The 25,264-nt window shown below is 38.9% G+C and overlaps 2 protein-coding genes across 2 annotated transcripts; both read right to left on the bottom strand.

The window, feature by feature from the left end:
* Positions 1–1,232: 1,232 nt before the first annotated feature.
* LOC122011584 lies at positions 1,233–2,128 on the bottom strand. The gene has a single exon (XM_042567967.1). It carries the CDS (start codon positions 2,051–2,053, stop codon positions 1,436–1,438), a length of 618 nt encoding a protein of 205 aa, XP_042423901.1. The 5' UTR covers positions 2,054–2,128; the 3' UTR covers positions 1,233–1,435.
* A 747-nt stretch (positions 2,129–2,875) lies between these two features.
* On the bottom strand, positions 2,876–4,628 carry LOC122011639 (transcription factor JUNGBRUNNEN 1-like). Its single transcript, XM_042568017.1, has 3 exons — positions 4,414–4,628; positions 4,010–4,329; positions 2,876–3,797 (listed from the first exon to the last, which is right to left on the bottom strand). Exons 1-3 carry the CDS (start codon positions 4,595–4,597, stop codon positions 3,342–3,344), a joined length of 960 nt encoding a protein of 319 aa, XP_042423951.1. The 5' UTR covers positions 4,598–4,628; the 3' UTR covers positions 2,876–3,341.
* Between the last annotated feature and the right edge of the window lie 20,636 nt (positions 4,629–25,264).

The following is a 25,264-nucleotide window of genomic DNA, read 5'->3' on the forward strand; positions in this document are numbered from 1 at the left end:
TCGATTCTTACAAATGAACAACAATGTCATACTAAGCACATGTCGAGCGTACATCAAACGGAAAAGGTGGCAGCAGCTGGAGGCGGCGTAGTGCATGAACTGAAACTCCCCATGTGAAAACTTTATCCATGGATGTTGTACGGTTGTCCGTAAGTTTTCTCTTTGATCGATCGATCGATCATGATCTATCGTAATTAAATAAAACACTTTAGCTGGCTTGCAAGTAGTTGCGAAGATAACTACGTCCACTGATTTGGAACGCCCATTGCTACCCCGGAAGATTGCCCATGTGTCCTCGCACTCATGCTCATCGGCCAGCGAATGCCTAACAGTGGTAGTCGAACACACTCCAAATCCTTTCTAGTTTTCTACTCTTTCACGCACTTCCCTAATTAATTATCAACATGATCATCGGTGTAGTAGTTGAGATGGATACTGAATCATTAAGACAAAAAAGTTTCTCACGAGTATTTGCGACATTAATACAAGCATCAAAGCCTTACAGGAAACTAGGTCAACAAATTGTAGTCAAGTGATCGATCGACTAAGCCTAATGACTATTAATTAGTCGGGGAGGGTTTCTTTTGGTAGGAGAATGTGATAGCTTAATCTTGTTGTGGTTTAATTAATCCCAATTCATGTCTCAATCTAAATGAAGTGGTCTACAATTTTAATTATAGAGTTTGTTAAACGATCTCGAAAACTTTTCTCCATATGAAACCTGGCGTGCCCATGGAGGACGACGTCTGTTTCTATTTTAATTATTCTCAAGTAGATTCCAATGTTTAAAATGCTGATTTTAAAAATGAAACGGAAGTTTTAGGAAAAAAAAATTAAAAATTTAGGAAGTAAAATTTCTTAGAATCTACCTGCCACGAGTGTCGTGAGGAAATTAAATTAAGCAAAAATAAATAAAATAAAATAAAATTCGAGAGTGTCGTGGAAACCGTACCTCCTCGATGGCTACGATACCCGAAGAAATCTTTCTTCACCCACCGCTCTTTTTAAAACTTTCTCGTAAGCTTTACTTAACCAACTATTTCGTTTTAGAATTCTTTTTGTGAATTAAAAAAAATACTAGTATTTTGGTGTTGCCGCTACTAGAATTTTGGTAGATCGAACATTATAAAATTTAATGAAGGATTCATTATATATATTTATGACTGCAGATGAATATTAGTATTAACAGGAAAAAAGTGGCAATTCACAATCTTTTCCTCATAATTCCGAAGTAATACTTGAATCAATAATCTTATTAACAAAAACCTCACCATTTGAGGTTGAAATCGCAGTACAGAACAAGAGTACGATAACAGCAGAACGAGCATCATTCTGCAATCAATTCCATCAAAAAAAAAAAAAATCCCGAAATCACTTGTTTTTTATATATGAAAATGGGGCCAAAGAAGTTTTTTTGATAGAGATCGCTGCATGCCTAATGACAGAGCACGAACCTGGTGAGGCCTAACACGCAGCAGGAGAGCGCGAGGAGAACCATGGTGGCAAGATCGCGAGTCGACCACTTGCGCACCTTGGCGCCGCCCTCCTTGGCCTCGATGCGCAGGCTCTTGGCCCGCCTCAGCGCGTCCACCTCCTTGAGCAGGTCGAATTCCGCCCCCTTCCGCTTCAGCTCCTCCACGCATTTGGCCAGCAGCACGCCGTCCTCCCGCTCCCTCTCCAGCAGCCGCTCCAGCATGCACTCCGTGTCAGTCTTGTAGCGGACGGCCCAGACGAGCGCCATGGAGCAGAGGAGGGAGCAGAGGCAGGGGATCCAGGAGCGGCGGCACGCCGAGGAGGGAGACGCCACGGCGGATGAGTAGAGGAGGAGCAGGATTAGGGAGTGGAAAACGAAGAAGGCGCAGTAGAGACCGGAGATCTCTCGGCGGACGGAGTCGACGCGTGACTCCCGGAGAGCGACGCGCCGGGCTACGAGGTCCTCCTCCTTGATCCACTGCTTTAGGAGGAGCTTGTGAGTAGCGCTCTCAGCGATCTGGTGGAGCGGGTGGCGGAGAATCAATGCCAATTTATCAATGCTTCCTTCACCGTCGGTCATCGTTTCGATCGAATTTCTTCTCGGATTCTTCGAGGCTCGAGCTCTCAAATGGAGAGAAAGTGCCGGAGAAGAAAGGAGAAGATTTGGGATTTGAATAGAAAGTGATTCGAACGTTCATATTTGGTTTGAGGGATTCTAACGGTCGAATTGCGATTCGCACGCAACGCTCCAACGGTCGAATTGATCTAAAAGCAATGTTTATTATTATTATTATTATAAACCAAGAAATTGGAGGTGCATTTACATTTAGGAAATAATTGAAAAAGAAAACATAGGTTAATAAAGAGTTGACTGAGCTATTACCCTTCTAGATCCCAACATTAAATCAATTAACCTATTAATTATTTACACGTGGCGCCAAACAACAATAACCTCTTTTTTTATTCTTGAAGTCTGCTTCACACTGTTGATATTTCAAGGAGAAGATTTATTTTCAACATGTGTCAAATGTATTATGAGTCATCTGATCCCATATAAAAAAGGTCATTATATTGGGTGAAATCTTATCTTTGATGCAAATCTGCCTTAATTCACCTTTGATTAAGATAACATAATTAAATCTGGTGGCCCTCGAAGCCTTAAATATTTCTTCAACTGTAAATCTCTTGATACTCCTCGGGGCCATTTCAGATAGGGTATTCAGTAGAAGCAAGAATGTTATATTTTAAAAGAGACCGTGTTATACAAGTCAGAACCTTCCTCTCATGGAATATCTACTGTAACCTAATTAATTGTAACACGCACGTCTTCAATGCGTCCACATGCTCACAAAATTATTGTCGTCGAACTCCCTGCAAAAGTCTAGTCCATGGCACATATAAATTTGGCAGAGAAACTGTAATTTTCTATAGAGTTTTGTAGTGTTTGTTACAAAAACCTACAAGCTAGCTAGCTCTTTCAAACAGGAAGCTTCATTTCATGCTGTATTTCTTAGACTGAGTTCGGCCTGTGGCGACAAGATACCAGTCTAGCTTCTCTTCCCTGATGATCTATGCTGATTAATTATTCACCAGGTTGACTTTGATGCTGACCATGTCTTCAAAGCAGAAAATTGACCATCAAAATTACGAAGTACAATTAATGTTGACCTTTCCAGGCAAAAATTAAACCAAGTTTGAGATTATTTGTTTTCCGAATCACAACTGAGCCGCTGGATTTCATCTGATTGACAGGACGCTCCATCTTTTCTATCTATATATAATATAAACTGATAAAATTTAGCAAGATGGGAAAAACAAAGTCTAGCTGAATTATTTTTCTTTTTCAAATTTTAATCTCCGGCAAATTATTAGAACGTGTTTTCGATCTCAAGGGCGTGCGACGACGACGCGTATCCACAGTCGTTGAATGGGAATATTCCGTCATCCGCTAGGAACTCCGAGATCCTGCCCAGCTCGTCCCAGATGCTATCTCTCATGAAGTCATTCGAGCTCGGGCTCAGGCTCATCTCCGGATTGTTAATATCCGACCTCGCCGGCGCCGGAAAGATAGATTGGGCGCCTTGGCCGGGGGCGCCGCTCAGGTTCCCGTGGAGGACGCTGTGGTTTTGACGTTGAAGGAGTTGCAGCTCCTTCGCCGAGCCGCCGGAGGAGGTGCAGCACATGTAGTCGTCGATGGACTCGAAGCAATTGGTGACGATGCTGGACTCCGGCGGCGACTTCGTCGGCGTCGATGTCTTGTAGCTGTTCGGTTGCTTCTTGTAAGAAGAGCTTCTCTTGAAGATTCTGCAGATCGTCCAAACTTCCTGGAAATTAAACAAAGTGTATAATTAATTATGAGCCGCATTTGTTACGAAATTAGAAGCAAATTAAAGCTTGAATTAAACAAGATTTACTGTTATATTGAGAAGGAATTTAAAGTCATTGGAGTTTGTGTATACGCAAAATTTTCAAACATCTTAATTGCATTCCATAAATGCATGCAACCACGTAAGGAATAATTCAAGTATAAGCTTACCGCTTCTTGGAGGTTGGCAGCGGTCTTGGAGGAGGCGGAGGCGGTGGCGGTGTCGCCGGCGTCGGACATTCCGCTAGTGGGAAGGCGGAACTCGTGCATCATCCAGTCGGTCTTCGTGCCTTTCCCAGCCTGGCCGCGGTAGTAAACCAGCGACTTCTTGAGGCCGATGCAGCGGCCGGAGGCGTGGATCGGCCGGTCGATTCCTGTGGCTTTCCAGAAGCCGCAGCCGGTGACCCGGTTCGGCCGGACGCTGTTCCGGTACTTCCTCCCTCTCCGGCAGAAGAAGTACCATTCCTTCTCCCCCGCCGTAATCATAAAATCTGAAATTCGATCATCAAGTTTAAATTTCGCATGCACACCAGTGTGCAATTATTAACTAATTAACCAATCAATTAAATTATTACTTGGCAATTCCCAAGGCTCGTGCCTGTAAACGTCCATCTCCTTGATGATCTCGATACTGAGCGGCATCTTCTCCACCTTCCGGCGGAGGTAGAAGCCGACGAGCTCTTCGTCCGTCGGGTGGAAGCGGAATCCAGGGAGCATCACGTCGTCCTCCTCCTCCTCCATCTCAAGCTCTGTTCTCATCTTCCCTAGCTATATCTCTTTTTACTCTCAATCGATTGCTGGACTGTACCAACTTTCAGTATGCTCCGATCGTATTTATAGAGAGAGAGATCGAGATTCAAAAGATGCAAGTATTAATTGATATGGTGGAATTCCAAGAGGAATTAGAGTTGAAACGTGTAGCTCCCTCACAAAGCACTTTAAATAAAAAAAGGATTAAATATGCTGCATGTTCTAGAAATATTAGAGAAACGATCGCGTGAGAGGTGTGAGATATTTAGATAAATATATATTTATATATATAAAATGGGAACGCAGTTAAACCTCAATTATTCTTTTTCAATGCGTGCCAATCAAAATTACTTTTTTTTGGGTAAATAATTGGAATTTAATTTTTTTTTCACACCTTAAAAAAATATACATTTGATTCCCTTTTGTTGGCTGCTAATTAATGTAGAGCCCTGTAGAAGATGAAACACAACGCTGTGGCGTCACTTTGAATTTACTACTGGGTAAAATTATATTATTCATAAAATATGTTATTAGTTTTATTATTTTATTTTTGGTGATTGAATTTTTGTTCCATTGACCATGGCGGAGTTCATACAGACAGAGTGCACTAAATTTGCAAAAAAAAAGGGCCTATTTTGCCCTTATTTATTAAATCTTTTTAAAAAATATAACAAAAATATAAATTTAGAATATGACAAACTTAGACTCTATGAAATCTGGATATTAATTTTACAACATCAAAATTCAATTTTTGATATTACAAAATTATAATTTGTTGAAAAGGTCGAAGTTTAGTATAAAAATCAGTTCATATATTTTTTTATAAATTTGAAATTTATAATTTTAATTTGTTAAAATCTGAATATTATTTTTTCCAAAATCTAAATTCAAACTTTACTATTATAAAATTGAAATTTGTAAAAAAAATCATAATGTTTAGTTATAAAATTATAATTTTTTTAAGTAGATAATTTTTATTTGTATATAAATTGATGTAAGTTTTGATCCAAGAAAATTACAAAATCAAGGATAGAACATATTTCCAAATAAAAATTTTAAAATACTAAAAAACTCATGAAAAGATGACGATGAGCCTCTAAATTAAAATTAAAGTACTTCTACTAGCCGTGTTTCATGAGCTGATTCTCAAGCTAATTATTCTCTATATATATATCTCATCCGGACCTTTTAATTAGTTTCTTAAGGATCAAATCTCTCATTTGAGGGACGAAATAAGCTATTGCTATCAATGCAAATCAATAGAAAGTTGACAAGAGTGATATTATTGAAGACCTTTGCTAATAAGTACAACTAAACAAAGACTAGGACCAAGGTAGTAAATGAATTGTTAATTGGTTAGCTAGTAGACAAATCGAAGAGACCTGTATGGCATTAGCGAATTCAATTAAGCTAATCACACGTAATCAAGATGAGGTATTGTTTGATTGACTTACTATTGATTGATTCACTTGTCCATTCGGCTAATTAATCAACGATTCAAAATATTTCCCAGGTCATTGTGCAGAATTATATAATGAAAACCAAGTTTTTGAAGCTGACTCCACCCATCCAATCATGAAGTATATATAGCTTTGGGAAAGATTCACACATTGATAGAGCTTTTATAATCCTACTGTTACTCTCTTAACTCTTAATAATTATATTACTGCATCTAGATCATGTACATGTTGACTCCATATATATACCAGAAAGGTAAAATTTTATCTATAGAGAAGACTTTGATCTTCATTTTCCCTTGATATAGATAACAAAACTATCCATCTCGCTATGAAGTCTTCCATTGCCTTAATTTCCTTCACCCGAGCTCTCATTTTCAAGAGTTACCAATTTCGTTGCATCTCGAAGGTCATCGCACAGGTCACACTGGTGATACAAATTGGCCATGCAGATACGTAATCAGTTCATTATTGAGCTTAATTGCCTGTTGTTCTGGTCTAAATCCTATACATGAGCAAGTATACTAATCTCAAGAAAAATAACTAAGAGCATTCATTATTAATTATCCTATCTAAATATTTAATCTTAAATTTTAGATAAAATAATTAAAAAATCTTTGCAGGAGATCATATCCTATTTATTAATTTGATGAATAATGATTCTTTAAATATAAAGAATGAAATCTCTATCCTAAATGTAAAATAATATTTCTTTTTAATTTCTCTCCTTTTAGTTATTCTTTTCAATCTCTCTCCTACTCATTCTATAAACTGAGACGGATTGACGGGGACACTGGAGGTGAGTGTATTCGTCTTTTGCTACCATAAATATAATAATAAAAAAATATAAAAAAATAATAAAAATGTGAAGTTAATAGAAATTTTAGGATAATTCATGTAGTGTGTAGTGAATAGTGACTATCTAAATTTCAAAAAGTGAATTATTTATTTTAAATTTTAAATATAATGATAGAGAAATTGACATGAATACCCTAAGAAATTTATTTAAGAATATATGGAAGGATAACTCATAGCAAGATATGCAAATAATTAACAAAAAATAGAAAAAAAAAAAAAAGAAAAAAAGAAGAGACCAACCAGTTTTGCATATCAGATTTTCATCTAATTTGATTATCAGTCAAGTTGAGTTCTGACTATTGGATATGAATAGATAATGGTGGTTTGAGTCAGAGCTAGATACGGAGAAGATACGCACGAAATAAACAGATCGGTGTTTCACGTGTTGATAAATGCCAATTATACTGCAAGAGAATTTACAATGGCAAGGTCAGCAACTAATTGCAGTTGATACTGATAGCCGACATGTTCAACAAAACTGCATGGCAATGAACTTCAAAACTCAAAATATATATATATATATATATATATATACTATGAATGTTCTGGTCAAATATTGTCGATGATGAAGTCATCAGTCAATGAATAAATTGACATATGCGCTTGTTAGAGATCGTCGGTAAAGAGAATGAGGAAGATTTAAAACATACTCCAATAGAGAATTAGAATGACACCAGAAAGATATCCCGGCAAATTATTCCGATGCTCATGTTAGGGTTTATTTGAGGTATAAAGCTAATGGAGAAGAAAGTGCGAGAGTTTAATGTAATCAAAGAAAGTGTTAGAAAGAGACAACCCCTGCATTTACCACCTCTTGAGTTTATATAGCTGTTAGAAGAACATCTTCATGTGTCAGATGCTCCATTCTTCTTCATTATCCTCATACGAGCAAGTAAGGGAATTATATTTTATTGGAACCCCAAGGTTGTTTTGGTATGATCAACAAGTTATAAGTTAGGTCCTGTCGATTTTTAACCATGTGTCTAAGTGTGCAGGAGCTTAGGAGCACAGGTAGTCGAGCGGAAGACGCAGCTAGCGAGAAGGACGACACGTGGTGCGTCCGAGGGACGAGGCGCTACCGAAGAATACACCGACGGACGATAAGGAAGCGTGCAGTGGTTCCGAGGGACGAGAAGTCGGAGCGGAATAATGCTCGTAGAACAAAAGACACATCTAGCGGGAAGGTCGGCACGGGGTGTGACCGAGGGACGAAGACTACGGATGAGTACGCTGGCGGATGAAAAAAAAGCACGCGACGATTATGAGGGACGAGAAGCCGGAGCGAAAGGATGCTCGAGAAGATCGGAAGTTGGGTTCGGGTGAGCCCTATTCCGGATGGCAGAAATCATCCAAACAAGCGGAGCCGGAGCAGAAGACCCGAACCGAGGCAAGTAGCACCGGAGCAGAAGGCTCGGACCCGAAAGTCAATCTGGTTGACTTAGTGGTTCGTGCGTCGGGAACCATTCCGGGTGCCCGGAAGAGGATTTTTGACCGAATCGCGTTAAGCGCGATCCGTTGTTTTGGGGATAAAGTTTTATCCCCCAGAGCGCTCGGAACCCCTTTGGGGCGCTCTGACCAAGGCTATAAATATAGCCTTGGTCCAGAAGCTTTTGATCAATTCAAGAATTGTAATTCCAACACTTGTGTGCTTCCTTTAGAGTTTAGCTTCTTTCTTTTTGCGCTTTCATTACTGTAAGAGGCTTCTCCGCATGAAGAAGATATTCTAGTGTGTTTCATTTCTTGGATTAACAACCTCCCCGGTTGTAACCAAGTAAACATCTTGTGCCTCTCCTTTTTGCTTTTGTTTATCGCTTTTATAATTTATGCAAGTGTTAGTTTAAGAAAAGTCGAGAAGGGTTGTTTTTATTTTTACAGGCTATTCAACCCCCCCTTCTAGCCGGTCGCAGCGGTCCAACAAGTGGTATCAGAGCCAAGGCACTTCAGGAGGACTAACCGTCGATCGAAGAAAAGACGATGGTCGGACCGAGCATCTACCAGCCGAAGTTCGAAGGGGATTTCGTTACCTGGAAAAAGCAAATGCAGGTCTTTTTTACAACAGATTTTGAGTTAATTCTAATAATGGAATTTGGTTTTGTAGCTCCAGAGGGCAAAGAAAAATATCAATGGACGAAAAAGGAGCAAGCCGACTACGTGACGAACGACAAAGCAGAGTACCATCTGCTAAGCGTTCTCCCACCACAAGAAGTCAACCGGATCGAGAACTACGACTCGGCAAAGGAACTTTGGGAGAAGTTCCTTGAGCTGCACGAGGGAACGTCCGAAGCCAAGCTCGCTAGACGGGATCTACTTCGTAATCAGCTCACCAGCCTGCGACTTGGGGATGACGAGACAGTTGTGCATCTGCACTCAAGAATTAAAGAAATCATCACCGGACTGTCGAATCTCAGAGAAAAGGTAAGTAACCGAAATTCGCTAAGGTATGCATTAAATTCTTTTTCGAGAAATTCAAAATGGGTATCACTAGTAGATGTCGTTTATATTTCAAAAGATTTAGAAAAAATTACATTAGAAGAATTATTCTCGACATTTGAAGTGCATGAATCAAGATGTGCAGGTTTGAAGGAGCCCAAACACAACGTCGCCCTCAAAACATCGAGAGACGAACCTGAGTTGGAGTCTTCTCTCGACGACGAGGAAATGGTAATGATGGTAAGACAATTTTAAAAACTTTGTAAATCTAGAACCTCTAACCATCCGCAGGGTAAAAAGAAAAGAATGATCCGTTGTTACCATTGCGACGAAGAATGGCACGTCAAGGACAACTGCCCCAAGCTAAAGAACAAGGACAAGGATAAAGGTAAGAAGCCTGTCCAAAAGCGCAAGGTCCTAAAAACAACGTGGGATGATACGTCGTCCGAATCGGAAGTCGAGGCGTTCTACCGGCTCGCATTAATGGCGAGTCATCAAGACGACGATTGTGATTCAAGCTCCGAAATGAGCATCGAGAGCATCGATGAAGGGGGAGCTACGTCGGAAGAAAACAACAATTCAGGGGGAGACACGGATAACGAGATCGACAAGGTAAGTCAGGTACGATCTCTTCCTCCCGATAAACTCTTTAAATTCGTTAAATTGTTAACAAAAGATTGCTGTAAATTAGAAAAATAAAATAAAAATTTAAAACTAATACTAGCTAAATCTTGCCCTCTAGAAGATTTAGACAAATCAAAATTAGAAAATGAAAAATTGAAATCATAAAATGTAAATATGAAAATTCAAGTAGAAAACTTGAAAAATCATGCATGCTCATCTAATACAAATTTTAGAAGATTTAATAATTTAAATTGGTATTTTAGATATCATAAGGGATAAATTAGAAACATTTGAAAAAGATATATCCCTAAGAAATTTTTAGTCAATCAGTAGGCTGGAACCTATATTGGATTCCAAAGTCTTATCTGACTTGAACTTGAACTAATTAGATTTAGAGCTTTCAGCGAGAAAATTAAACAGTGAGTTTCATTATGAAGCTTTGTCTAAGGAAGTGATTGTTGCTCCAATAACCAAGAAGGCCTAGTGTCTCGCCACGACCTGGAAGCCAAAATATTGAAATAAAATATTTAATTAACTTTCTGATAAAGCATTAAGGTTGAAATTTAATAATGCTTAAAATTTTTTTTTTAACATTTCTTTCAAAATTTTTTTCTTAGAATTTTCTTTTTGCATAAAACTAAAATTGCCTAAGTTAAAAGTTCATCTGAAATTACAAATTTATGCTTAAATCTTTACTTAGAAAATTTTTCAAAAATATTTTTGTAAAATTTCTTAAGTTAGAATTTTTTTAAAATTCTCTTACTTAAAGTTTTTTTTAACTTAGAACATTTTTTTTTTGCTTAAAATTATTACAAATTCTCTAATTTAGAATTTATTTAACTTAGAATTTTTGTTAGGAAACTTAGAAATTTTTTTTTAACCCTTAGATTTTTTCGGAACCCCATTTTTTTATGTGATCAAAGGGGGAGAAGGAAAAATATAAATCTAGGGGGAGGTAGACCAAACTTTAAATTTTCTATCTTTTTACACTTTATTGCAAAATTAGTTAGTTTATTTTTTATGTCTATTTACCCTATCTTAACTTGGGTTGCTCACATCAAAAAGGGGGAGATTGTTGGAACCCCAAGGTTGTTTTGGTATGATCAACAAGTTAAGTTAGGCGGGGGTCCCGCCGGTTTTTAATCTTGTGTCTAAGTGTGTAGGAGCTTAGGAACACAGGTACTCGAGCGGAAGACGCAGCTAGCGAGAAGGACGACATGCGGTACTTCCAAGGGATGAGGTGCTGCGGAAGAGTACACCGACGGACGAGAAGGAAGCGTGTGGTGGTTTCGAGGGACGAGAAGCTGGAGCGGAAGAATGCTCGTAGAGCAAGAGACGCAGCTAACGAGAAGGTCGGCACAGGGTGCGACCGAGGGATGAAAACTGCGGATGAGTACGCTGGCGGACGAGAAGGAAGCATGCGACGATTCCGAGGGACGAGAAGCCAGAGCAGAAGCTTGCTCATGAAGACCGAAAGTTGGGTTCGGGTGAGCCCTATTCCGGATGGCAAAGATCACCCAAGCAAGCGGAGCCGGAGTGGAAGACCCGGACCGAGGCGAGCAACACCGGAGTAGAAGGCCCAGACCCGAAAGTCAACTTGGTTGACTTAGTGGTCAGGGCGCCCGGATCCATTCTGGGCGCCCGGACTGTCTGGGCGCTCGAAACCATTCTGGGCGCTCGGAACCATTCCGGGCGCCCAGAAGAGGATTTTTGACCGGATCGCGTCAAGCGCGATCTGTTGCGTTGGGGATAAAGTTTTATCCCCTCAGGGTGCCCGGAACCCCTTCGGGGCGTCCTGACCGAGGCTATAAATACAACATTTGTCCAGAAGCTTTTGATCAACTTAAGAATTGTAATTCCAACACCTGTGTGCTTCCTTTAGAGTTTAACTTCTTTCTTTTTGCGCTTTCATTGTAAGAGGCTTCTCCGCCTGAAGGAGATATTCTAGTGTGTTCTTTTCCTTGGATTAATAATCTCCCCGGTTGTAACCAAGTAAACATCTTGTGCCTCTCCTTTCTGCTTTTGTTTATCGCTTTTATAATTTATGCAAGTGTTAGTTTAAGAAACGTCGAGAAGGGTTGTTTTTATTTTTACAGACTATTCAACCCTCCTTCTAGCCGGCCGCAGCGGTCCAACATATTTGACCGTCGTTAGTTGCCTCTCCATTCACTATTTTTCACGTGTTTGAAGAAGGACATCTAGGAGATTAGATTTAACAACCACATAACCATTTCTCCATTCACCCGGTGGCATGTGTTTTAGAATATTCGTGTTTGTTGTTAGTGAGCCAACGTAGGGTGTGGGCATGATCCATGAATGAGGAAATGAGGTCGATCTTGAGTGTCCTTAAGGATAGACAAAGTAGGTGATTAAGGCAGAGACAAAGAGGATGCCGGGATCTGAAGTCGATTCCTGGACGGAGTCGGTGGTTGGTGTTATGATCGGTGGACCGATTAGAGGGTGTGAATAACATGCAATCAAAAGTTAAAGTTTTTCTCTTGCTAACTTGCTAGCAACGACACACTAATTAATTAAATAAAAATAACATATAAAGAGATAAAAGACTCGAGTATGTAATTCATTACAACCTGCGTGGTTGTTTATTTAAGGTGATTGAAAGCACTATCAATCTCTTTTTTCAACAAGGGTCGAAGGCGAAGTAACCTCTTACATTAGTTGATCGTACAGACAACTAAAACTAAATTTAGAAATGAATACAGAGTGTGTTGCTGAACCTAGAGGACAAAACCTCTATTTATAACTTACTGGTTGAAATAACAGTTTTACTAACATGACACTTTGAAGGCGCCTCCAACCAGCTATTCTTTATCCACCACAACAACTGGTTTTTTGATTTGGCGGTATCGGAGGCACCTCTGTTCATCAGAGATGCCTCGGTTAGGCTGAGCTGGACTCCACTATTTATCCGCTCAGCAACAACTCCTTCTGAGCTTTTGAGGATCTTTGGTTCATCCTAAATGCCTCCAGCGACACAACTGAAGCACCACGAGTCATTAGGGTACCTCCAATCAACCATAGCAGTTGATCATTCTTCGTTCCTCTTGCTTGGGTGATGATCCAGTCCTCTGGAGTTGAGCTCATCACAAACCCAACTCCGACCATCTTCTTGAGCAGACTTCTTCTTGGCTTCTCGTTCCTCGGATGCACTACGTGCATCCTGTTGGAACCCCAAGGTTGTTTTGGTGTGATCAACAAGTTAAGTTAGGTCATATGTTGTTTTAACCTTATGTCTAAGTGTGCAGGAGCTTAGGAGCACAGGTACTCGAGCGGAAGACGCAGCTAGCCAGAAGGACGGCACACGGTGCGTTCGAGGGACGAGGTGCTGCGGAAGAGTACCCCGGTGGACGAGAAGGAAGCGTCCGGTGGTTCCGAGGGACGAAAGCCGGAGCGGAAGATTGCTCGGGGAGCAAGAGACGCAGCTAGCGAGAAGGTCAGCACAGGGTGCGACCGAGGGACGAAGACTACGGATGAGTACGCCGACGGACGAGAAGGAAACACGCGGTGATTCCGAGGGATGAGAAGCCTGAGGGAAGCACGCTCGAGAAGACCGGAAGTTGGGTTCGGGTGAGCCCTTTTCCGGATGGCAGAGATCACCCAAGCAAGCGAAAAATCAGAGTTGAAGACCCGGACCGAGGCGAAAAAAGTCAACTGAAGTTGACTTAGGGTCCGGGGCGCCCGGAACTATCCGGGGTGCCCGGACCAGCCCGGGGCGCCCGGAGCAGTCCAGGGCGCCCGGAACCCTTCCGGGTGCCCGGACCAGGATATTTGACCAGAACGCGTCTAACGCGTTCTGAACGTTGGGGGATAAAGTTTTATCCCTCCCAGGGCACCCGTAACCCTTCGGGGCGCTCCGACCAAGACTATAAATATAGCTTTGGTCCAGAAGCTTTTCAACAAACTCTGAATTGTAATTCCAACACTTGTAAGCTTTAGTGTAGAGTTGAGCTTTTGTTTTCTGCACTTCAACGTTATACGAGGTTTCTCCGCATGAAGGAGTTTTTTAAGTGAGCTTAATCTTCCTTGGATTAACAACCACATCGGTTGTAACCAAGTAAATCCTTGTTCCTCGCTTTTTCTTTATGCTTTTAATTTATCAGCTTACTTTATATATACAAGTGTTAGCTTAAAGAGTTCGAGAAGGGTTGTTTGTTTTATTTTCTACAGGATTATCCAACAACCCCCTCCTAGCCGGCCGTAACGGTCCTACAAGTGGTATCAGAGTCGAGACGCCTCAGAAGAACTAACCGCCGTCTGAAGCAATAAAACGATGGCCAGAGCTAGCGAATATCCACCAGCATTCAAGGGGGAGTTTTCTTCATGGAAGAAACAAATGGAGGTATATCTTAATTCTGATGTTGGTATTTCTTTCATATTAAAATCTGGCTATGAAGCACCAAAGACAACGAATGGAGAAGAACTAGATCTACGCCTCTGGAACAAGAAGCAATGTGACGAGTTTATGGCAAACGGACGAGCTGAATTTCATCTTCTAACCGTAATACGAAAAGAAGATCTCGACAGAGTCGGAGAATACAATAACGCAAAAGAACTTTGGGAAAAGTTCTTGAAGATCTATGAAGAACCAGCCGAAGCCGAATCCGACTCCTTGATGGACACCGAGTCACCGACAGAACAGTCCGAGAATGAGGAAACTGCCGAGATAGTCGATCTCCATCCCGAGGACACAAAAAGCTCATCCCAGGTGAGCATCAATGAAGGGGGAGAGATATTGGAAGAAAGCAACTCAACAGGGGAAGAATCAACCGCTGACAAGGTAAGTCAGATATAGTCTCTACCTTCTGAGCAATTGGATAAATTTATTGAAAAGTTGCCTGAAAATGAAAAGTTGTTTGGGAATTCTTACGATTTAACAATCGAATCATTGAAAGAGTTTTTTGGTTTACCAATAACTTTGAAAGAATTTTGTAAATTAAAAAATATTTTGACAAAAGAATTTTGCAAGTTAGAAATTTTGCCGAAAGACTTTTGTGAATTACAAAACATCTTTTCAAAAGACTTATGCAAATTAGAAATATTATCAAAAGAATTCTTCGAATTGCAAAATATTTCGACGAAAGATTCTTACAGATTACAAAATATTTTGGTAAAAGAATTTTGCAAGTTAGAAATATTGCCGAAAATTTTCTTCGAATATTCTTTTGAATTACAAATTATGTTATTGAAAGAATTTTGTCAATTTGTTGCATGTTTAATATTTGTTGCTTTAAATCTGAATAAGTGTGACTTAAGAAATTATGATAAATTAAAATAGAAATTTAAAACTCTTTGATAAAAGTATTAGAATAAAATATATAAATAAATAAATGCATAAAAAATTTCTTAATGTTATCAACTTTTCTTAAATTTTCTTGCATAAAGTTTTGGACTTAGAAAGTTTTTTTTATGGAAACTTGGAAATACTTTTTTGAAAATCATTTAAATAGATTTTTATAATTTTTCTAAGTGTCAACCCTTAGATTTCTCTTTCAACCCCATTTTTTTTATGTGATCAAAGGGGGAGAAGAAGAAGTATAAGTCTAGGGGGAGGTAAAAATTGAAAATTGAAAATTTTAATTTTTTCTATCTTTTTTCACTGAATTGCAAATCAGTTAGTTTATTTTTTATCTATGTTGTCCCTAGCTTAACTTGGGTTGATCAGATCAAAAAGGAGGAGATTATTGGAACCCCAAGGTTGTTTTGGTGTGATCAACAAGTTAAGTTAGGTCATATATTGTTTTAACCTTGTGTCTAAGTGTGCAGGAGCTTAGGAGCACAGGTACTCGAGCGGAAGACGCAGCTAGCCAGAAGGACGGCACGCGGTGCGTCCGAGGGACGATGTGTTGTGGAAGAGTACCCCGGTGGACGAGAAGGAAGCGTGCGGTGGTTCCGAGGGACGAAAGCCGGAGCGGAAGATTGCTCGGGGAGCAAGAGACGCAGCTAGCGAGAAGGTCAGCACGGGGTGCGACCGAGGGACGAAGACTACGGATGAGTACGCCGGCGGATGAGAAGGAAACACGCGGTGATTCCTGTTAGAGTGTATACTAAAAGCCTAGCTTTTGGTATAAACATTTATCTAGAAATAAGAATCACATTGGCCAAATGTCTACATTTGTGATAAATGTAGTTGTTCAATTAATTTATATTGTAGATAACATGGTGTGTGGTGTCACACACATAGGATCATGTTATCAGTACCTTATAAATTATAAACAGTAGCTCACGACCAAAATGGAAAGGAACAAACCATTAGAAGGTCGTAGTGTAATTAGGTATCAATTTATCTTGACTGTATAATTACACTAGTACACTTAGAGTGTATTGAGTAGGACCATTTGAGGTCGTTTCTTTTATACTGATTTTATAAAGAAACAAAGACCTCGGTTATTATGGAAGTGTGTGCTCTTAATCCTAATATAATAACAAGCACATATATTTGATATTTATTTCTTTAATTTATCAATGGGTGAGATTTAGTTCGATGAATCAATAAGCCCGATAAGTTGGGAAATGGTATCACTTATAGTGTGTGTTGTTGATTATAGAAGGAAACTGTGTCCTAGAGATACTAGGTTGATAATGTCCTCAAGAGGAGCTCATAAGGATTGTCATGTTAAACCCTGCAGGTGGACCTAGTCCGACATGATGATAAGGTTGAGTGGTACTACTCTTGGACTAAGATATTAACTAAGTGAGTTGTCAGTAACTTACTTAATTAGTGGACATTTGTTATCTTAAACACATGGAGACTAACACACTCATAATAAGAAGGAGCCCAAAATGTAATTTGGGATTGGTGCGGTAGTTCAATAATAGTTCTCTAGTGGAATGAATTATTATTGATAAAATTAAGTTGTGTGTTCGGGGCGAACACGGGATGCTTAATTTTATCGGGAGACCAAAACCAATTCCTCTTCTCGGTCCCTATCGTAGCCTCTAGTATATAGAGATTTATACCCACCGCATACCCACCTTCTTACCCATCCAATGGGGCCGGCCAAGCTAGCTTGGAACCCAAGCTAGGGCCGGCCAAGACCAAGTGGATGAGCCATGTAGGTGGCCGGCCAAAGCTTGGGTCCCAAGCTTAGGTGGCCGGCCACTAGAATATTAAAAAGGATTTTTATTAAAATTATTTCTTATGTGGATATCATGTTTTTAAAGAGAGTTTAAAAAATTAAAAAGTTCCTTTTATAACTTTCTACAAAAGATTAAGAGAAGAGATTAATCTCTTTCCTTATTTGTAGTTTAAAAGGATGGTTTTAATTTTTGGTTAAAACTTTCCTTATTTGTAAATCATCTACATGATTAAAAGAGAGTTTAAAATTTGAAATCTTTCCTTATTTGTTGATTAAAGGAGGATTTTAAATTTTAAGAAAACTTTCCTTTTTAAACATGTTCATGATTTAAAAGAGAGTTTAAAATTAAATATTCTCTTTTATAAGTTTCTACAAAAGATTAAGAAAAGATTTGATATCTTTCCTTATTTGTAGATTGAAAGAGATTTTAATTTTTAGAGATAACTCTATTTTTATCCACATGTTTAAAAGAAAGATTTTAATTTATTAAATTTCCTTTTTATAAACCAATCATGAAGGGATAAAATTATTGGAGAAATTTTTATAAATTTCCGGAAACAAATTAGGAAGTTTTAATTCTTGTTTAATTAAAACTCTCCTTGATTTGAGGAAATAAGTGGCCGGCCATGTTTTAGTGAGAAGAAAAATTATTTTAATTAAAATAAAATTTTCCTTTTCATGGCAAAAGAATTAAGGAAGTTTTTATTAAAATTTCCTTATTTGCCAAGACCAAGGATTATAAAAGAGGAGGTAAAGGAGCCTTCAAGGGTGAACAACCTCTATTATTTTCTCCCTCTTTTCTTCCTTGGTGTGGCCGGCCTTCTTCCTTTCTCTTCTCTCCATCTTGTGGCCGGACCTCTCTTCCTCCTTGAAGATCAAGTGGTGGCCGGATTTTAGCTTGGAGAAGAAGGAGAGAAAGCTTACATCCCTTGGAGCTTGATTGATGGAAAAAGATCTTCATCTCTTGGAAGCATAGTGCTTGGCCGAAACTTGAAGAAAGGAGAAGAAGGTGCTTTGGTGGTTTCTCATCTCGGAAGATCGTTGCCCACACAACGTCCGAGGTTAGAAGAGGAATACGGTAGAAGATCAAGAGGTTTTTTCTATAAGGTATAACTAGTAATTTTTCTTTCCGCATCATACTAGTTATTTATGGAAATAATACCAAATACAAGAGGCTTACGATTCTAGTATTTCGAATATGTTTTTCGAAGTTGTGTTATTTTTTCTTTTCCTTGTGATTTGATTGTTCCTTTTGGTTTACCTAAAGTTATTTTAGGAAATTAAATATTAGCTTTCCATAAAAGGTTTTGTCTAGTCGGTGGTGGTTGTTCCCATATCCAAGAAGGCCATGTGCCTCGCCACGTCAGTACTGGGAACCAATTATGGAAATTAATATTTAATGGAATTAATAACTTAGGTGATTTGGATCAAACGTGTTAAGTTCCGCAGGAGATCCAAGTCTAAACCTTAAAGAACAAATAGATTAAGTTTTGGATCAAACGTGTTAAGTTCCGCAGGCGATCCAAAATTTAATTTAAAAGAACACATGGTAGCTAGGAAAAGGTTCAGACCTTTGTACAAAATTTTTGTACAGTGGAACCTCTAGGTTTTCCGAGTAGCAACCAACAATTCCGAGGGATGAGAAGCCGGAGGGAAGCCCGCTCGAGAAGACCAGAAGTTGGGTTCGAGTGAGCCCTTTTCCGGATGGCAGAGATCACCCAAGCAAGCGAAACCAGAGTTGAAGACCCGGACCGAGGCGAAAAAAGTCAACCGAAGTTGACTTAGGGTCCGGAGCGCTCGGAACTGTTCGGGGCGCCCGGACAAGCCCGGGGCGCCCGGACAAGTCCGGGGCGCCCGGAACCCCTCCGGGCGCCCGGACCAGGATATTTGACCAGAACGCGTCTAACGCGTTCTGAATGTTGGGGGATAAAGTTTTATCCCCCCAGGGCGCTCAGAACCCTTTGGGGCACCCTAACCAAGGCTATAAATATAGCCTTGGTCCAGAAGCTTTTCAACGAACTCTGAATTGTAATTCCAACGCTTGTAAGCTTTAGTCTAGAGTTGAGCTTCTGTTTTCTGCACTTCAACGCTGTACGAGGCTTCTCCGCCTGAAGGAGTTTTTTAAGTGAGCTTAATCTTCCTTAGATTAACAACCACATCGGTTGTAACCAAGTAAATCCTTGTGCCTCACTTTTTCTTTATGCTTTTAATTTATCAGCTTACTTTATATATACAAGTGTTAGCTTAAAGAGTTCGAGAATGGTTGTTTGTTTTATTTTCTACAGGATTATCCAACAACCCCCTCCTAGCCGGCTGCAACGGTCCTACACATCCTTTTTGCTCCACTAGTGTATTCTTTTACAACTCTTCGTCCCTCAGATGCACCGAGCTCGTTGGTGCCCTTCCTGTGTCATCCTTCTCACTCGCCACATCTTCGACTTGACTTCTTGTGTTCCTAAGTCCCTATACACTCAGACACAATGCATAAAACACACAACCTAACTTAACTCGGTTGGTTAACATCAAAACTAACCTGGGGTATTTATAATTTTCTTCTTTTTGATGTGCATCAACTCGAATTAAAATTAGGAAATACAAATAATAAATTAAATAAAAAACCAATTATAGAATCCAATTTTGCAATTAAGTCCTCTCCTTAATTTAACACTTATTAATTTTCCTCATTTGATCCCATAAAAAATACAGATAAAGAAAACAAACATATCAAAGACAAAATTCAAAAAAAAATTTAGGGGATTTACATAGATGATGAAAGTTTTGTATATTTTACAGAAATTATTTTACAAATAAAATAATATTTAATAATTAAACGTTAGATTTGCTAAAGATAATTTAAAAATTATTTTTAATTTTTAAAAAATACTAAATATTTTTTTCAATATTAATCATTATCAAACTGATTATATAAAAAAATTTCACAAGAAAATTATTTTCCTTATAGTGACAAAATATTTTTCATTGCAAAGGTAGGTATTTTTAAAAGTAAATACTTAAAAATAGATTTAAATGTCGAACCAACATGCTATTGTTTTTAATATTAAAAATATAATGGTTGTTTGTAGAAAAATCAAGTTTTTTAAAAATTAATCTTAAAAAATTTTTAATTTTAAAAATTTAGTATTCATTAAAAATTTCATGAAATATTATTTAAAAGTAAAAAAATTCCAAAATTTTTTTGTGCTAACTAATAACATATTTATTTATCACAAAAATTTATACATGAAAAAAAGGAAATAAAGTTTACAAAAATTATTTTTCCAATAAGGTCAATAATTCGAACAAATTAATTTCTCACAATTAAATTATTTCTCGCAAATTCAAAAAAAAAAAATCTAATACGTCAATATAATTTTTTGATATATTTGTAATTTTACCCCTTTGATTTCTAACATGTCACTTAAGTGCTCCATAATATCTTACAAAAGTATTCAAAAATAAATTTGAGTTTCTGGAAGATTTTTTTAACTCTTAGTTTTTTAGTTTCCACTACTTTTATTTTTTTTTTATTTTCATTTTTGATCTTTTCTAGTTGTAAGCATGCAATTCCTAATTTAATTTCTACTATCAACTTTTATTTTCTCAATTCAAGAAACTTACTCCTAAATTTACATAAAGATCTAGATAACATTTTTATTACATCGTACATTTGTTCTGAGGATAGATATCTTACATCACTTACCATTTCAGATTCATTGTTTGAGAAACTCCCAGTGCGGACGACAAAAGAGGGGGGTGGGGGTTGAATTGCTTGAAATTATAAATACACTCTTCTCACAACTTTTGACTTTAACTAATAAACTCTTATTAGAAAGATAGAACAACATTGCATAAAATTAAACAAGACTACCGATTTACTTAGTTTATAATCAGGCGGGTTACTAATCCAAGACAAATGAAGTGCTGTCAGAGCTCCTTCTTCGAACAAACTCTCAGAGGTGGAGAAGCTTCGTACAACGATTTACAGCTCAGCAATATGAAAATAGAAAATAATAATTCGAATATGTTGGAATCAAATGAAGAATACCAAGACTCTATTTATAACCCGTTGGTTGAAACTAGTCGCTTGTTGACGTGGCATCTTTGGGCGCCTGGATCATCTCGGGGTACCCCCAGCGAGGCAAACTTTATCTCCATGTAATGGCTTGGGGATCAAATTTTTTCATGTTCGGGCGCCCGAGCCGTTGCTAACGTGGACCCGAAGGTGTTGGTGCAGATTGCATTAATAATCATAGTTTGATATATGACAAATAGGTTAAAATTAGATGTGTTATTTATCTAACCTTTTAACAAGTGTGCAGGATTTGATGGTCTAGATGATCAAAACACTAGGCTGAAGTCCAACTAGGTTGATAGCTAGCACGAACTCTAGATTGGTTAAAATTTGGCAGAAGGAAGTCCAGGTTAGTTGAAATTTGGCAGAAGGATGTCCAGTTGGATTAACAACTGGCTGAAGTCTAGATTGGTTAAGATCTGACAGGAAGTCTGGCGGGTCAAGGGACTTGACATCAAGGAAGTCTACGATTGGTAAATAAGGTAAACAATGGAGGAGAGTGATCCAGTGAGGACGAGTCTCATATGGGGACGTTAGGCATATGTCTAATTTAGGCTCATTTTAAAAACTTAAAATGAGACCATGGCTAGATCCTAATCTCGGGGAGATAATATCTAATTAATACTGCTACCTTATTGTGTTAACTTTGTTTTACAGGTTAAACATATTATATTTTCTTGGGCTAACTCTTTTTTTGCAGAAAAGAAAAAGTTGGAAAAGGGTGGTTCGGGCGCTCGGAGCAAGCTTCGCACAGGGAGCACCCTGGGCGGGTGCCAAACCAGGCACCTGGACCATCCGGGCGCTCGGAGTTGCTGCAGGCGCCCAGAGAAGGGAAAGTTTATCTTCACGGTTTGTTGGAGTGCAGCGACTAGCCAGCTCACGTTAGCGGTCCAAGTGCCCGAAGGGGGTCCGGGCGCCCAAAGGTGGATAAACTTGAAAGATGAAGTTTTGATGAGAGTTCACCACGTCAGCACAGTCTAGGCGCCCGAATGGGGCTATAAAAGGAGGCTTCAACTAGCAGCTTGAGTACATCAATCTCTACAACTTTCGTACTCGCGTGTTGCTCCAAAAAGATCTCCGGGATACCTAAAAGTTGCACTAACAACCTACGCTCAAGTTTTTAAAGTTGTATTGTTGATATAATTTAATTCCTACAATTGTACTTAAGTTTTGTAATTGCTTCATGATTATAACGATTGCCCAACGAAAGCACTCAACGAGTGCAGGCCTTGGAGTAGGAGTCGTCAAAGGCTCTGAACTAAGTAAAATCATTTGTGTTAACGTTCGCTTTTCTTCTCTATTCTTTTATGATGTGTTTATCTTAACTCATGATTTTTGAAAAGGCGAAGAACGTGAGTCACCCCCTTTAGCATCTTTACGATCCAACAAGTGATATCAGGAGGTTTCGCTCTGAATTGGTGCAGCTACCAATGAAGCAAAGGGGGTTTTCTTATTTTCTTTTGATCCTGTCTGAAATCTGCGAGGTAGTGCTGGCTCTAGTGAATGGTGATTTCTGATGAAGATGAACTCCTGAAGATCCGGAAGAGCTTCTCAATGATCCTACACACAATGAGATGAGCCAACAAAGCATTAGTGACCTAAGATCGGGGTGAGGATCCCTAGTTAGGCCCTTCGACGCTCAAGTAAGTTCCTCTCTCAAAAGTGGAAGAAAAAGAAGAAGAAGAAGAAGAAGAAGTACAGTAAATGAAGTACTTTGAAATAGAGTTTTGGATGCTAGAACTTACTTACCTTGCCAACGGAGAGGATCCACATTTTTATACTAACTCATATAACCGCCATAGTCATGAGGTGACCCCTGATTTATTAGAGTTTGTTAGAAGATGAAGTCATCCTCTAGGCTTCGTGTAATAATCCTTTAAGGAATCTTTTTTGTACTCCAAATGTATCTCTTTTGTCGTTTATGACTCATATTCCTGATGAAGTATACATAGGAACACATCACTATAACTGAAGAAGCTTCTAGAGACTATTTCCTGCTAAATCTGCCAAGTTGTCATACTAGTATGCTGTCTTCTGTTAAGCATATCTCGACTGATCATTCAAACCGGTCATATATATATTGAGAATACCTTCTGTTAAGAATGTCTCGGCCGATCATTCAAACCGAACAAGAAAGAGTTTTCATTTATAATAAAGAACAAATGTTGTTCAGTCTATTTAAATGATATGTTCTATTTAAATGTTGTTCAAACCTCTAATGAACGGACTCTATATTCTAGACCTTGAGAACCCTATCTATAACATAAGTACCAAGAGGTTCAAGTCAAATGACATGAACCAAACCTATCTCTGGCACTGTCGCTTAGGTCATATAAATGACAAGCGCTTATCCCAGCTCCATAAAGATGGTTTGCTGGACTCATTTAATTTTTAATCATATGAGACATGCGAGTCATGGCTACTAGGCAAGATGACCAGACCTTTAGTGGACACAGTGAGAGAGCGACTGACTTGTTAGGTCTTATACATAGTGATGTATGTGGCCCTTTCAATGTATCTGCTAGAGGTGGTTATAGGTACTTCATTACATTTACTGATGACTTCAGTAGATATGGTTATGTGTACTTGATGACACATAAGTCAGAATCCTTTGAAAAGTTCAAAGAATTCAAGAATGAAGTACAAAACCAGCTTGGTAAAAGTATTAAGATACTTCGATCAGATAGAGGTGGTGAATACCTTAGCCATGAGTTTCGTGACTATCTAGCTGAGTGTGAGATTCTATCTCAACTCACTCCTCCTGGAACACCACAATGGAATGATGTATCCGAAAGGAGGAATCATACCTTATTAGATATTGAACGATCTATGATGAGTCACACAGATCTTCCTATGTATCTTTGGGGCTATGCTCTAGACACAGCAACCTTCATTCTCAACCGAGTTCCATCCAAGGTTGTAATAAAGACACCATATAGGATATGGACTGGGAGAGATGCTCAGGTGTCTTTTATGAGGATTTGGGGTTGTGAGGCTTATGTTAGACGTCAAGTCTCGGACAAAGTAGGACCCAAATCCGATAAGTGCTATTTTATTACATATCCCAAGGAAACTAAGGGATATTACTTCTATATTCCCAGTCAACACAAGGTAGTTGTGGCTAAGACTGAGGTATTTCTAGAAAGGGATTTTGTTTCTAGAAAGACTAGTGGGAGCACGTTCGATCTTGAAGAAGTTCAAGATGCGAACAATAGCACTGAAGCCTCGATGGAAGTTGAACTGGAACAACAAAGTGTTGTAGATGATGTTGTCCCACAAGGAGTTGAGGAACAACAACCAGTTCAAGTAGACATACCTCTTCGCAGGTCTGATAGGGTACGCCGTCAGCCTGAGAGATACTCATTTCTCTTATCTGACCATGATGACGTTGTACTCATAGAGGATGAGCCTACCTCCTATCAGGAAGTTGTGATAAGCCCATATTATGAGAAATGGCTAGAAGCCATGAGATCCGAGATGAAATCCATGTACACCAACCAAGTATGGACTTTGGTTGATCTGCCTGAGGGTGTTAAACACATTAGGTGCAAGTGGGTCTTTAAGAGAAAGACTGACATGGATGGACTTATCTATAAGGGCCCCTTGGTAGCTAAAGGTTTCAAGCAGATTCATGATATTGACTATGATAAAACCTTTTCTCCAGTAGCGATGTTTAAGTCCATTCAGATCATGCTTGCTATTGCAGCATACCATGACTATGAGATATGGCAGATGGATGTCAAAACCGTATTTCTGAATGGAAACCTGCTCGAGGATGTATACATGACACAACCTGAGGGTTTTGTAGATCCACAGCATACTAGCAGAATATGCAAGCTATAAGTCCATTTATGGAATAAAGCAAGCTTCTCGGAGCTGGAATCTTCGATTCGATGATGTAATCAAATAGTTTAGTTTCATCATAAATGAAGATGAGCCTTGTGTCTACAAGAAGGTTGTAGGGAACACAGTTGTCTTCCTTATATTGTATGTGGATGACATACTACTCATTGGGAATGACATCCCTTTGCTACAGTCTGTAAAGACTTGGCTAGGGACTTGTTTCTCAATGAAGGACTTAGGTGATGCCACCCACATTCTAGGCATACAGATCTATAGAGATAGATCTAAGAGATTGCTT

This window comes from Zingiber officinale, chromosome 8A, assembly GCF_018446385.1.
Source record: "Zingiber officinale cultivar Zhangliang chromosome 8A, Zo_v1.1, whole genome shotgun sequence".
NCBI classification, from domain to species: domain Eukaryota; kingdom Viridiplantae; phylum Streptophyta; class Magnoliopsida; order Zingiberales; family Zingiberaceae; genus Zingiber; species Zingiber officinale.